This window comes from Aquila chrysaetos, chromosome 10 (assembly GCF_900496995.4).
Source record: "Aquila chrysaetos chrysaetos chromosome 10, bAquChr1.4, whole genome shotgun sequence".
Taxonomy (NCBI): domain Eukaryota; kingdom Metazoa; phylum Chordata; class Aves; order Accipitriformes; family Accipitridae; genus Aquila; species Aquila chrysaetos.
The window spans coordinates 16,654,952-16,668,556 of record NC_044013.1 but is presented as its reverse complement, the minus strand read 5'-3'; the positions used below and the strand labels follow the sequence as shown (position 1 = coordinate 16,668,556).

The 13,605-nt window shown below is 35.9% G+C and overlaps 1 protein-coding gene across 4 annotated transcripts in view; it reads right to left on the bottom strand.

Annotated features, from left to right (window-relative positions):
- Positions 1–13,605, bottom strand: part of PLOD2 (procollagen-lysine,2-oxoglutarate 5-dioxygenase 2) — a 74,582-nt gene that overhangs the window by 9,154 nt on the left and 51,823 nt on the right. For all 4 annotated transcript variants that reach the window (XM_041126806.1, XM_041126807.1, XM_041126808.1 and 1 more), the window contains exons 9-13: positions 12,261–12,386; positions 10,713–10,834; positions 2,749–2,853; positions 1,506–1,631; positions 99–240 (exon numbers count right to left, since the gene is read on the bottom strand). In XM_041126806.1, coding sequence (XP_040982740.1) covers positions 99–240; positions 1,506–1,631; positions 2,749–2,853; positions 10,713–10,834; positions 12,261–12,386 — 621 coding nt within the window. The remainder of the gene's footprint in view (positions 1–98; positions 241–1,505; positions 1,632–2,748; positions 2,854–10,712; positions 10,835–12,260; positions 12,387–13,605) is intronic.

Genomic DNA, 13,605 nt, shown 5'->3' with positions numbered 1-13,605 from the left:
AATATAATATCCAAGATCAATCAAGTGAAGCAGTCAAGTGTAGCAGGACACAGAAGTCTGTGTGTATTTAAAAGCAAGCTGCTATAGATACACCTTACCATTTCCCTGGCGTTCCTGCAGAGAGCCATATCAGGATCCAACTTATCACGCATAAAGTAGTTCTTTTCCTTCATCTCTGATCTGAGAGTTTGTCCCTTAATTAAGTATATATTAGCCATATAAGGAATGTTCCATACTCCTCTGTAAAAAAAAAAAAAAAAAAAAAAAAAAAAAAAAAAAAAACGACAAAAAAAAAAAAGAAAACAAACCAAAAAAACCAAATGCAAATAGTTTAAAGCTATGAAAACTAATTTGTTGCCTATTCTACCACATCAGGGTCTCTGTATTTGCTGACAAGACTAAGTAAGTTTCAAGGACATGAAGGTGAAAGGTTCCCAAGACATTTGAAAAACTACAGCTGGACATTGTGGACATCTCAAATGTAGGCGTAGGCAGTAATTCAACTTTTATGAAGTATTTTTATAAAAAATAGAAAGGTCAAATTCTCTAAAGAGTTTTAACTACAAATGTACTTCATGTTTCCATAGTTAAGGCAATCAGTCAAACTCTTTTATAATATTATTCTACACTACCAGATGGAGAAAGTAATTCTAAAACAGATTTTTAAATGAGTTTAAAGACTTCACTGAGGCTTCACACAGCTGGTCTGACCTCTTCACACAAATACCCAAGGACCACAGCAGGCCATGTATTTATGTGAGTTGGGCCAATATCAACAAAAAAGCATTGCTGTCACAATGCTCGCTCTGCAGATTTCCTCCCTCCCACTGCCACGAGCACATCTTTCAGTGCGACTGAAAACGAGCCAGTCCTATCCAAGCAGTCAATCTGTTTCAGACCTTTTTGTTCTTCCATGGCAATGAAAAGGCATCACTGCATGGAAGAGTCAAGCTTAGAACAACTTACACCACATTCATTTAGGGGAAGGACAAACCCAAAAGGCTGTGATGAAAGTATTTCTCAAGAGCTGCTTAAGATATATCTGACATAATATACAGGAAAAAACACATGAAGAAATTATAGCTGTTCAGCTGATAAAACATTTGCCCCAAAGAGATGAAGAAGTCATTTGATGAATGCAACAATCACTTCTTTTGACTGAGGTTCCTGGGATACAGTTTTGGGTTTGCTATTTGTTTGTCTTGCCATTTTCTGTATTATGCACCGCTAGAGTAACCAGACACTATCAGACAGGTACTGGTAATGACTAATGTCCGTTACTAATACCAGATCATTGCGTTAAACACTTTGCTTCTTTATTGAAGCTGTGAATGGGAAAAAACAAATGGGAAAACAAATGCATTTCTGTGAAATAGAAAAAGCTACACAATATAACTAACCTAAGCTCTTCAGGAATAATACCATATTGCATGAAAATGTAAGAATATTTTGCTAATAACCATACTGGGTGCCTTGACTTTAAAAATTAGCTTACAATTACTTACACTCTGTTCCCCTGGACAATATCAACATAATCTTCTGATCGAGCATAATAGCCATCTGGGCTCAAAGCACCCCAGAAATTGGACCAAAGCTTCCCATGACGAGTTACAAGTGGAGCAATTATCTTTCTGTGAAGTGACATATTGAACAAAAAAAAAAAACACGAACTGTTATACATAGACTATATGTCAAAATATACCAGCTTTACACAGTTTGGAGTACAGCATAGTTAAAACACCAATGACTGTCAAGTTTTGGAACGGCAATTCTGAACTTAAGCTGGAAGAAACAGCATCCAAGCACCCACTGCCCAGAAACAACATTAGCGTAACAGAAGCAAAGATTCCTATAAATCAGAGGTGGCTTGATTTTCAGTCAAGCAAAAAAATACTGCCCATAGCATAATGAGAAAAAGCATCACAAAGTCAAAGACATGAAAATAAAAATAAAACACAGTGAGACTTGGCTTACCCAAAATTTAATAGAGTCAAAAGGGGAAATCTAAGTTGACCAGAATAAAAAGAATAAAATGGCACTTTGTTTCAGAGGGTGCCTAATGGTAGATATATTTTGCAAAGCTTCTGTTTCTTCCACCTAGTGTACTTGGCTTTTAGCCCCTTTCTACAACACTATTACAAGGAATATAATGCAAAGGACTGGCAGCCACATCTTTACTTAAGCTCCATCCCTTCTCACTAGTAGGTCAAACTAGACATTGATAATTTATCTTTCTGTGATACACCTGAGATTCCCAGATTTGCTATGAACAAGGAAACACTACCTACCTAACATGGGAATTTACAAATTGGCAGGAGTGAAGTGTATAGCATTCACAGTGGGCCCAGTCTGCTGAAAGCTGCTGCTGATAAAGTCACAACTTTGTATAACTCTAAGAGAGCATACTAATACAAGGAGAAACTGGTCATTACAGCTGCTTCATCTCCAATACCTTTCCACTATTTTATTGCACCTATGATTTAAAAAGAAAGTAATAATAGTGCAATACCAGAGTAGTAAACTCTAGGGAGTTTTTGTTTGGTTTTGTTTTGGGGTTTTTTTGTTGTTGTTCTTTGAGGTTGGTTTTTTTTAACATTTTGTGTGTGACCAAGTTTGAAATCATTAGTCAGGGAAATCTTAATTCATTTCATAAAACCTGCTTAGACCATATCATTCTCTTCAGAGATGGGCCCCAGAGAATCCTTCCAAGCCAGAGGAAATTCTATAAAATCAAGAGATATACTACACCTGTTCTGTTCTATCAGTATTCTTAAAGTTTTTGGGTTTGTCAGCACGACATCTGCATCTATGCTGAAGTAATATTCACATGCTTTATCCTGGCGACAAAGGTCCCTAAAAAGACAAAAAGGAATGGTTAACTCACGCATGTCCAGAAAAGATTCACAAACAACAAAAGAAAACCCTCAAAAAACCCAAACCACAACCAAGTGCTCTGCTCACACATTGCATTAAAGGTCCTCTGCAGTGTAGTACTATAAAGAAAGGTGTCTTTAGATTACAGTACTGTGATAACCTAAAAGAAGATTTTAAAACATGGATCAGAAGCCTTATATTTTTCTTTTAATAAACTAAGTGATCTCTAACCTTTACCAAGTACTGTAAGAGCTACTATGCGCTATCCTAATGGAACACAGGGGAGTTGGGGGGGATGGCAGTGGAAATCAAGCCACTGATTTATATAGCTGGATATCAGTACAGTCACTTAATAGTGAAGTATGAGCTTATTAAGTAAGCTTCTCTAGTAAGTAACTGCATGTGGCTGTAATAGCATCTTTGGGCAAAGATGCTACAGATGTGATCTGCTGATCTGAACAGTAATTGAAACCTTATGGAGAGTACAAGACAAAAAGTATTCAGAAATATATATTTAAAGACCTTTTCTTAGTCTTTTTGTGACTTACAGGAATAACACAGTTGGTAAAGAGAAATGTAAAACAATTGAACAGGCAGTGAATGGAAATTAGAAAAAGGAATTGAATTTGTCCCATACACTATTTCTATCAGTTGTGATTTTGATCTCAGGAGAATAAATTATTTGCATAGATAACCACACCTTCAAAAGAAAGCTTCCACCAAGCAGAAGAGACATTCTACTATAAATATAAAAGGAAGATACACAGACTACATTTGTCTGTTTCTGGCAGTGTATACTTGCTAGGCCAAGATCCGGTATAGTGAATTCAGCTTTCCCATGCCAACAGAATAGTAGGAGATTATAGTAAATCAAGTATAGTTTTACAGAAAGTGGAGCAATTTCTTCAAGTCATACTACAGCATTAGCTTTCTATAATGCAGGTGGTATTATTGATTCTGTGTATTTTCCCCACTATTATTGACAGCACTCGCATTAATTCCATCATAACAGCTTGAAACATTAAAATTATTTTACTTTCTTGCTTTAAAATGTCTGTAAACACTGCTTTAGTCTGAGTTCCACTTGATTTGATTGTTTGTGACTGTTTTCTGTGAAGAAAAAGATCTCTGTCGCTTCAGAAAACCTGATAAATGGTGGATGTGACAGGCTACATACAAGTCAAGGCAACTGCTGGCATGGCTTCCCGCCTACTCCTCCTCCATTCCCCTCCGCTACCTAACACACCACCTCAGTCAGCATTTAGTCTGTCTCCCGTAAGGATTACTACTTATCAACACCTTTTAAGTCTTTTCATTCAAACTTTCTTCTGCTCAAAGGACTTCAGAGGTATGACTTTGTTGGGATCACAGTAGAAGGTAGAGCTTTTTTTATTCCATAAATCTAAGCAATTCTTCCTCTTCAAACTTGACCACTAAAGACGTAGTAATGATTTGAGGCAAATTTTTAAAATACCAAAATGACAGAAATGGTCTTCCCACTACTGCTGAAGTCACCATGTTTGGACACACACCCATAATTTAAATCTTTGGTCAGTCTCTGGTTTTGCTTTAACTGAGATCTCCTTCACTGACATCTCCTTCACTGACAGTTTTCTATCTTATGTATACATGTTTTTCCTTAATCAGCACTTTCTCACATAATTGCCTCAATTGAAAGCAGCAGGTTTTATTTTGGCCATAACACAGTCCAGCAATTAAGTCTTTATGGCATTTTCCATTACTAGCCTATTCTGTTCAAAGCTTTACAACTACTGAATGCAATTCACATGTAGCTTTATCATTAGCATAATTACAATTATTAATAGTAACTTGACTTTTATATTGCACTTGACATTAGATGTTAAATTTCTTCCGAAAACATTCAGCTCCTTTATCCTCATTCTACTAATGAGGAAACTAAACCTGAGACACCAACAGACTCAGTGCCAGTCCAGGGTTCCAGCCACAACACTGGCCAGCACCTCCCTAAAAACAGCTAAACCTTTTTCTGCTAACAAAAATATGAATTAAATTAGTGTATTTAATTATGAAAATGTGAAAAAAACAAATGGAACAGATTTTTATTTAGTTGTAGGCAAACATGACTGGAAAATTGATTACACAATTTCAAAATGTATGGTCCTTCAACTTTTTCTTTTTTCCTTTTTTTTTTTTTCTCCCCCCCCTTCAAATCCAGAGCCAGAGAATTCTATTAAAACTGGTACAATGTGTTTAGTGTTGAAAATCCTTCTTTTCTTCATTCACATAGTAATCCAAAACACAAAATACTAAATTAAAAGTTTTGGTCTAAGTCACACACACTCATCCAATGATCTATTGAGAACTCTTTGAAACCATTACTGCCTTAAATAGTCTAGAAATTCAGCTAGTACAAATCACCTACAATGTGAAACCTCTAACTTCAACCTCTGTAACCAAGAATATTAAATATATGCATTTATATTATATGTATTTAGTATATGTGTGTATATACAGATATAAAAATGCCAAAAATCAAGGCTATTATTGTGACAGTACTTTGAGATCGTTTTTTTTCCCCTATTTCTTTCTATAGGGCATTGAAGACTGGATCACCAGATGGCAAAACTTCATGTTTAAAGCATAATTCTCCTTGCATTTCCACATAAAAGTCACCATGTCAAATGTGAAGTATAAGTTTTGCCTTTGCACTTTAACGTCGCTAACAAAAATCTCCACAAAACATTTCAGGTTTCAGATATACAGAAAAAGAGCTGTAAAAGTTTCTGTCAAAATTAATAAAGCAAGCCTACTCTTAAGAAATTCATGCATCTTCTCTTTGGGGTTTCAATGTTGCCAAGTAGCTTTCCCAAGGAAATAAAAGTAATCCTGGATATTCTCATGCTTTAAAGTATTACCTTCTTACAGTATATGCTAACCTCTCCAGATGTAGAAATCCCACATTATATGTGAAACTATTTATTATGTATATCCAGGCCACAGCAAGGAACAAGTGGAAAGTGCCTTCTAGCAATACTCATATGTATAGTAATATACTTCCTAATCTAAATTCAATGGCTAAAACCTTTACTCTGCTTGCTTTACACTTCCACCTGCTTATAAACTAAGACCAAGTGTTGAAAAGAGAGCTACCTTTTTGTACATAAATTTAAAGCCATTTCAGTGTAGCGATTAACAAAAATTTAGCAGATTTTTTGTTGGAAGTGTGAAGTGAAGCTCAGCAGAGCAGTATTTCAAGTATTTTGCAATCAGAGCAATGTTTAACTTTGCTTACAAACAGCGAGTCCATCTGGAACGGTGACCTCATCTGAAAAGGGTAAGTGTCACCGCTCTTCTCTTCATCAAACTTTCCACTGAGATATTCCAAGGGGCTAGTTGTTTATAGCAGTAAGACATACGGTGTACCCGATTTCTTTACCACTGAATCACTGACATTTATTTATTTTTTAGACACAGTTTGAATTTGCAATTAATCAATTTAATAATTTTTATGCCCCTCACAGTTTGGAAATACAATTCTAAATGTGGACTGTGAGCCCAAAGGGAGAGCACTTACACCATTTGACAGACCTCTGAGAGAACAGGTGTCCCAGATACAAGTCTGCAACGCTCACTGAAAGACTGCGTGACATTGCCTGCCATTTTGGGTTACGTTTTGCATCTCTCCTGATAGCCACAACAGCATAAAGAAACTCTTATCAACTATCACCAAAACCAAATAAATATAGCCACAAAACAGATAAAGCACTAACGTTTAGTTTTGCATCTCAGACTTAAGTATTGTTACCACAGTTACTACACCTGGAAGCTACTGAATGAAATCAGATATGGGTGGGAAAGTTGCTCTTCTGCAACACTCAAAGTTCAAAATGTTCCTCCTCCCTCTGAGGCTGAAACCCAAAACTGCTCAAGTGTTCAGGAGAAGCAGCTCCAGAAAATCCAGGTCTTCAACAGAAATCACTTGACATCTGGGAGACACAGATTAAATCCCTGCTCTTCCTTCAGCCACAGTCAAGATACCTGCCCTACTCGAAGGACTGAAAGGGGGTCCTACTGTGTCCATGTCTTTGTTTTTCAATACCAAATGGGAGGTCAGAGACAATTACTTAATATCCTCTTTCAAGAAACACACAGGAGACCCCAAATTCAGCTCAAAATTCAACAAGGTCAATGAACTCTCCAACTGATTCTGATCTCCCTACTATTCTTCCTGAAACTTTTAAAAGCTTTCAATGTAAACTTTCATTAAAATGCACACATTGGCACTAAAAGTTGAGGTAAATCACATTTTAAAAAAAGTTCAGGAAAAATCCTAACTAGTTCTATCACAAATATTGTTGAGGGAAGGGGCGGGGGGGGGGGGAACCAAAAACCAAAACAACAAAAAGAAACCCTGAAGTCTGTAAGTACTGTGGGGAAAAAAAGATTATGGAAAATAAGCTTTTTATAAATAAAACCTGAGAAGTGAATGAGAGAAATTCCTGTATTTCCCCACTTTCTGTTATTGCTTGACAGAGAATGTAACAGCTGGCTGAAATATCATCTCCAAACAAGGAAAACCACAAATGAGTTTTTTCTTAAAGAAAAAAAGAGCCAACTGTAAGAACTCTAATATATTCCTTGTAGACAAAGGGAAGGGAAAAAAAAAAAAAAAAAGCATGGAAGTGCTATTTTAGGGTTTCAAGTGATGTACGTGCAGAGAAAATATTCAGACAACACGCAGCTAAACTTTCCTCCTCTTTATTCTACTTTATTTTCCTCCCTTTTTATTCTGTTTCAGCCCACAATAACAAAAGCTATGCACTCCTGTTTGCCAATATTGTGGAACTGTAACAAGTTTTTGCTGACTGCACAATTTTGAGTCCTTTCTAACACCTATCCAACTTTCAGAAGTGCGAGAGAGGGCTTTCCATGTCAAGAATAAGCAAGAAAGTAAATTCTTCAATTATTTGTTATTATGTGAATGAGAAAAGTAGACATGTTTGCTGCATGGCTATGGGTGGAATTAAAGAATGTTATTTTCTCACATTTACATTGACATAAAAGAGTCTCATTTACTGAGAACCTCACTGTGATTTATCATCACTTTTTACTGAGCTAAAAAAAAGGAGGCAGGACGGGGGGGGGAAGGTAAGGAGAAAACTGACCTAACTGCATTATATTCTCAAAAGTATTCTGCCGAAAACAAAGCAGACCTTCAATGCTTAAGTTCTCTCTGTGTATTAATTGAAACCTGTTTTGCTGCTTCAGATAAATAGACTTGTGTGAAATGTGTGAGTGAGGAGACCAAATTAATTCTAAATCTACTGCAAATTAACAGAGAGATACTAAAATCAGCTACTTTGGAAAAAGAGAGAAAGCAAGCATTTGAGGGAGATGGAACAAAACTATCAGTCAATAATGCAGAGAGAGACAGGAGAAAATTAATCAGAAGACTGAATATATCAATCTCCGTAAATCAAATCATTAAACCGGTTTGAAGAATAACTCTTTTCAAGTTATTCCCATTGCAGTATTAGTGAGAAACAAATGAGGTTATTATGTTGGAAGCCAGCTGAAGGATTGAAAGGAAATAATTTTTTATAGTAACTGCCTTTGCCATGAGCATCCCATACTTCTGAGCTAGATTTTTTGAGGAGGAGTTGGTGATGTTCACAAGGGCAGCCAAGCAGACCAGGAGTGCAAAGGAAGCAGCAGATGAACTGAACCTGCTTCAGTCAAATTGAAAGAAGCCATCAAATTATATCTACGTTGTTCACATGAAAGATCCTACTACTAACACTCATACTTTCTGGATGATTCAGTATTTTGGCATGGTCTCATTCCTCATGTATTATACTTCACATTTTCTCTATACACTATGTATCTCTTTAGGACAGAATCTTTATTAAAGAGGCCTTTCAAAGCAGGAGCAACATGGGTCAAATTATATCCAGACAATGGATAACACATAAGAGCATAGTGTATCCAGTGGTACATATCACAAGTATGATTATCTCCCTGCCTTGCCTAACAGAATTTGAAATTATTTTGTGCAAATACACATTTAAATTACTAATTTTTATCCACAGATCAAGCAAAGACCATATATCATATCAAAATCTCTGTCACATTATAAGTCAGTAGGTTCTATCAAAAGATGACAGGTTTAAAGATATCTTGGTGAGATTTAGTAACAGTATAGAAATTGATTACACTAAAGATTCTGCCTTATGGTGTCTATATAACAACAAAGAGGAAAAGGTAACTCCAGAAATTCCACCTCAGTTACACATAGCATACAGTACTTCAAAAAGTTTACAAACATGGTACATGTGCTTTAAAGACTATTGGAAATAAAGAAAGAACTATTTATAAACGTGTGAATGGCTGCTTACACTAACACTAGACATCTGTAATGTTTCCTAGAAAGGCTACGGGAGAGACTTGGACCTTGACCAAATATCAGCTTCCCAGTGGCTTCAGCACAACAAAACCCCATTCAAACAAATTTCCAAGAACACCACGGAGACTCAGGACTAGACCTTCATTCTTTCAGCTGATGCCATGAACAGCCTATGCTATGCTCTTAACCTCTGAAAGAAAAGGGTCTTTTGAAATTAATTTCTCTGCTCTGACACTCATGGCAGATTTGGGAAAAAAGAGAGTGGAAGAATTATATGAGAATGAAGCCTGCTCAAGGGCCACAGTGAGGACTTGGTGGGATCCTGGTCTGTAAAACTCCATAATCTGACTGATGGACATACTGGTAGAGTCACAAGCAACTCTGTGGTAGTAGCCAGTGCTGTTGCCACTAAAGAGACCCCTTGACAGGAAGGTCTGACATAGGATACATATTCCAAGGTTCAGATTTAGGCCTGGCAAGTGCCAGGTTTAAAAGGTAAAGATTTGGATTCCCTAATAAGAACAAAAGGAAAAAAGAGAAGAAAAAAAAGAAAAAAAGAAAAGAAAAAAAAAACCAAGACCAAAGGATAAGATAAAGTCAGTTGCCATTCCAAGTCCTTTATTTTTTTTTTTCCCCTGAAAGCAGAAACTTCTGCTAGAGCACTTCTAAAGGATATTCCTGTCTCTTTGAACCGTAGGAAGAAAAATAATTCTATCACCTGTATGCCCAGGTCAAGCTTTAACAATATTTTTACTTAAATGCAATGTCATTAAAAAAAAAAAAAAAAAATGGGGAGGGGACAACTAGGACAACAAAACTGCAACCGTTAAATGCATATCCAGTCCAAGAGGTACTTCTATTCTGTGAAATCACTCTGTGAGAAGTTAGCTTGAGAAGATTTTAGATAAAAAATAAAAACAAATACATTTTTAGAAGATATATTGCACTTAGAATTTCTACTTACATTTGCACCTGCTTCCACATTACTGCTACATATAATTTTCTGCCCAAACTTTTTAAAGTTTGTTGTATTGTACCATCTATTTTATTTCAATAGCATTCTTTTTAAAAAAAAATTTAAACTTTACCATTTATGCTCATCATGTTTTAATACAACCCATGTTTGAGATGACTATAATGTAAAAATAAGCTGACACCTCTTATTACTTTGTAGTCTACTATTGTCTATGCCTTCATTAGAAGACAAGATGACAGACTATCGAAGTAGTCCAAACCAGAGAGATGTTCTCACAATGACCAACAGCTTTTTGACAGAAACCACAAAATACTCAACAGTTCGTATCTTATATCTAGATCTTGTTCTACCACAAAAGCTCCCACTTTTGTATCTTAAGATGTAAAGTTGTTAGTGTTTAAGATGCAAAATAATATACATAAGATGAAAAATGTTAGTTTATGCATCATTATAACAGATTTATAAATTAGAATTTACATTCCCATGTTCCGGGCTTCTGCTTGACTCAGATTTTCTTCAGGTCCAACAATTTTTATATTTCTGATAACGTTCTTGGCTTTTTCCCAGAATTTCTTGATGTGCTTTTCATGGTAAACCTCCTGTAATCATGTTAACATTGTTTATAGTGAATGAAAAGTACAAGTTGCTGTGAAATCATAAACATAGTGTCCAAGAAAACATTGTATTCTATCCTAAACAAACAGATGGCAAACAGGATTTGAAGATATTCCAGTATATCTGTCATTAAAATGAAGTTCTTCTGTCCAAAATTTTAGCAAAAGAATCCAACACATCAACAATATAAATCAAAGCTGTACCTCCAGACTGATGACGCAAGATTCACAGGCTGCTTATGCAGTATTTTTTCAGGATATTTATTTTACGATCTTCAAAACCCATTCTACAACCTCAGTGGCACACAGGAGGTTTTTTTATGCCACTCCAGAATGGTTTTAGAGAGGGAGCTGCCACCTGTACCCTACCTCTAATTTAAGAGATCTCAGCTGCATGCAATGCTTCCAACCCAGTGCCCTTATTTGTAGCTTTTGCATATTGTGGCCAATATTAGAATAATTAAAATATTGGGTAGGGTTTCCCATTCCCTATGATTAAAAAAAAGCTATTCAGTCTTTTATATTCATTTCAAAAACCATGATTTCTGGCTGAAGCAATGAAACCTAGCATAGCCTACAATTCCTACGTGCATATCATGTTTATACCTTTAACATCCCCTTAAAAAAAGCACACTAAAGACTTTGAAGATAAGCTCTACTTCTACTACCCAGGCCTTTTGTGCTATGATATCAACAGTAATGCACACCAAGTGAAAAAGGGCAGAAATATATTTTCCTCCCATTTCTCTTCCAGCCCAGTTTTTTCCAAAAGACTTACACACATCTGTCACCTCACTCATGAAAACAGCAATACTGAAGTCACTGGTGAAGTATCAGCAACACCAGATCGTTAGGTAATTAGCAAAAAGCATAAAAAAAATATTCAAAAAAGCAACTTATCTGTAATGCCATTCAAAATATACCTGGACATACCAGTCTTCCCCACGGGACCCAGTGGGTATCAACAAGAAGGAAAGCAAATGCAATGTCAACTATCGGATAATAGTTATTAATAACATGCCATAACTTTTGGTCAGTCCTGAAGTGGTCAGGCAGTTGGCCTAGACGATCATTGTAGGGCCCTTGCAACTGCAATTATTCTACTCTTACTCTATTGTTTTATGTCAATCAGTACTTCCCCCTGAAGCAAAAACTTTAAAATACAATCTTTTTCATTAGTAAAAGAGAAAGAATCTAAGCAGTTTCTTTAAATAGACTTCAGTAAGCACTGCCACAATTTCATTTAATTTATGTATTTTTTCTACTTCAGCACTCTAAATGCTGAAAGATTATCTCTTCCTATGCAGTTTAACTATGTACATACACAGAAACCATATACTCCCTCACACACTTTCATTCATACCATAATTTCCAAAATTGAAGCTTTGCACAATACTAACATCATACTTACATTATTATGAATGAAGATACTGAGTGCCTCCTTCGGGTAGTCCAGAGTCAACAGTCTGTCTAAAAATTTAGGTAGGAAAGGAGTGGGTTGTTCAATGAAAACACCAATTTTTACTCTTGGATATTCCTAAAAAAAATGATATTTTGACACAACCAATAAGACTTGCCTCCTTTCTGAGATTAGTTATATTAAAAAGCAACTAATGTCATGTTGTTGTAACTTAGGCCATACAGCTGTCAAACAATCAAAACCAACTAGCTCAAACATGTTATGCCCCCTGTTTATTTTCACTGACTTCACTAAATAAGCAAAGATAATGGATTTAACATTACTAGAAAATTCTATGAATCCCAATAACAGAAACTGGAAGTAGAAAATAATGTATTATGGGTTTTTTAAATTCTTACTTTAAAAAAAATATTAAAATGGCAAAAAAAGTATTTAAGGAAATACACCTAGAACTGCATGGCAAATGCATTTTTTGTAAAGTAACACACATAGATACGTTACATTTACAAGAAAATAAAGGGAAGACCAGGTTTTTTTAAGTAGTTAGAGAATAAATACCACAAAATATTTTACTCATCTGTACTTTAAGCCAAAGACTGAAATACCTTTCCATACACTTACATGCACTATTTCCCCCTGACCATTATAAGTGGGCTCTGCATTGCATCCCTACTCACTGATTTTATCAAGACCTTTGATGAACTAACTAGAGCTTCTCCCCTTGCATCCAACGATACTGAAGTTTTATCCACCTTATTTTAATGTGAATTCACACCTTTTGAACAGTGGTATTAATTCCTGGTTTGTATGTGCTTGATACAGAGATCATGACCACTAAAACAAACCTAGACAGCACTTTGGTATTGCTAAAATATATTATTTCATTATGCAACACAAAGAAATTTAACCTTCAAAGGCCTTGACTGCCACAAAGAAATGCACTATTAAACAAAAATTTTCTCCACCTTTAAAACAGACAATTAGTATAAACGCCTAACCCACTACAAGGCTGAGAGAGAAACCTTATATGAGTGTAAAAGGCTGCAAGTTAGCTTCCCATAAGCAAGCCAACACCCACTTGAAAAGTGTCTGGATAAACCATCAGCACACGCTGAGATTTTACAGTGCCACCATCTATATCAGAAACCCAGAAACACACTGGCCAGCGCACTAGATCAGAAACGTTAGGCACCAATGTTTACCCTGACTACCTCCTATTCACAACTTCATCTGCAAACCTAATACATACTCATGCAGACATCCTAGTAACTTCAAAACAGCTGATGAAGACAAGTACACTGACGTGTCCTGAAAAAAGCAACTGTGATATTCTCGG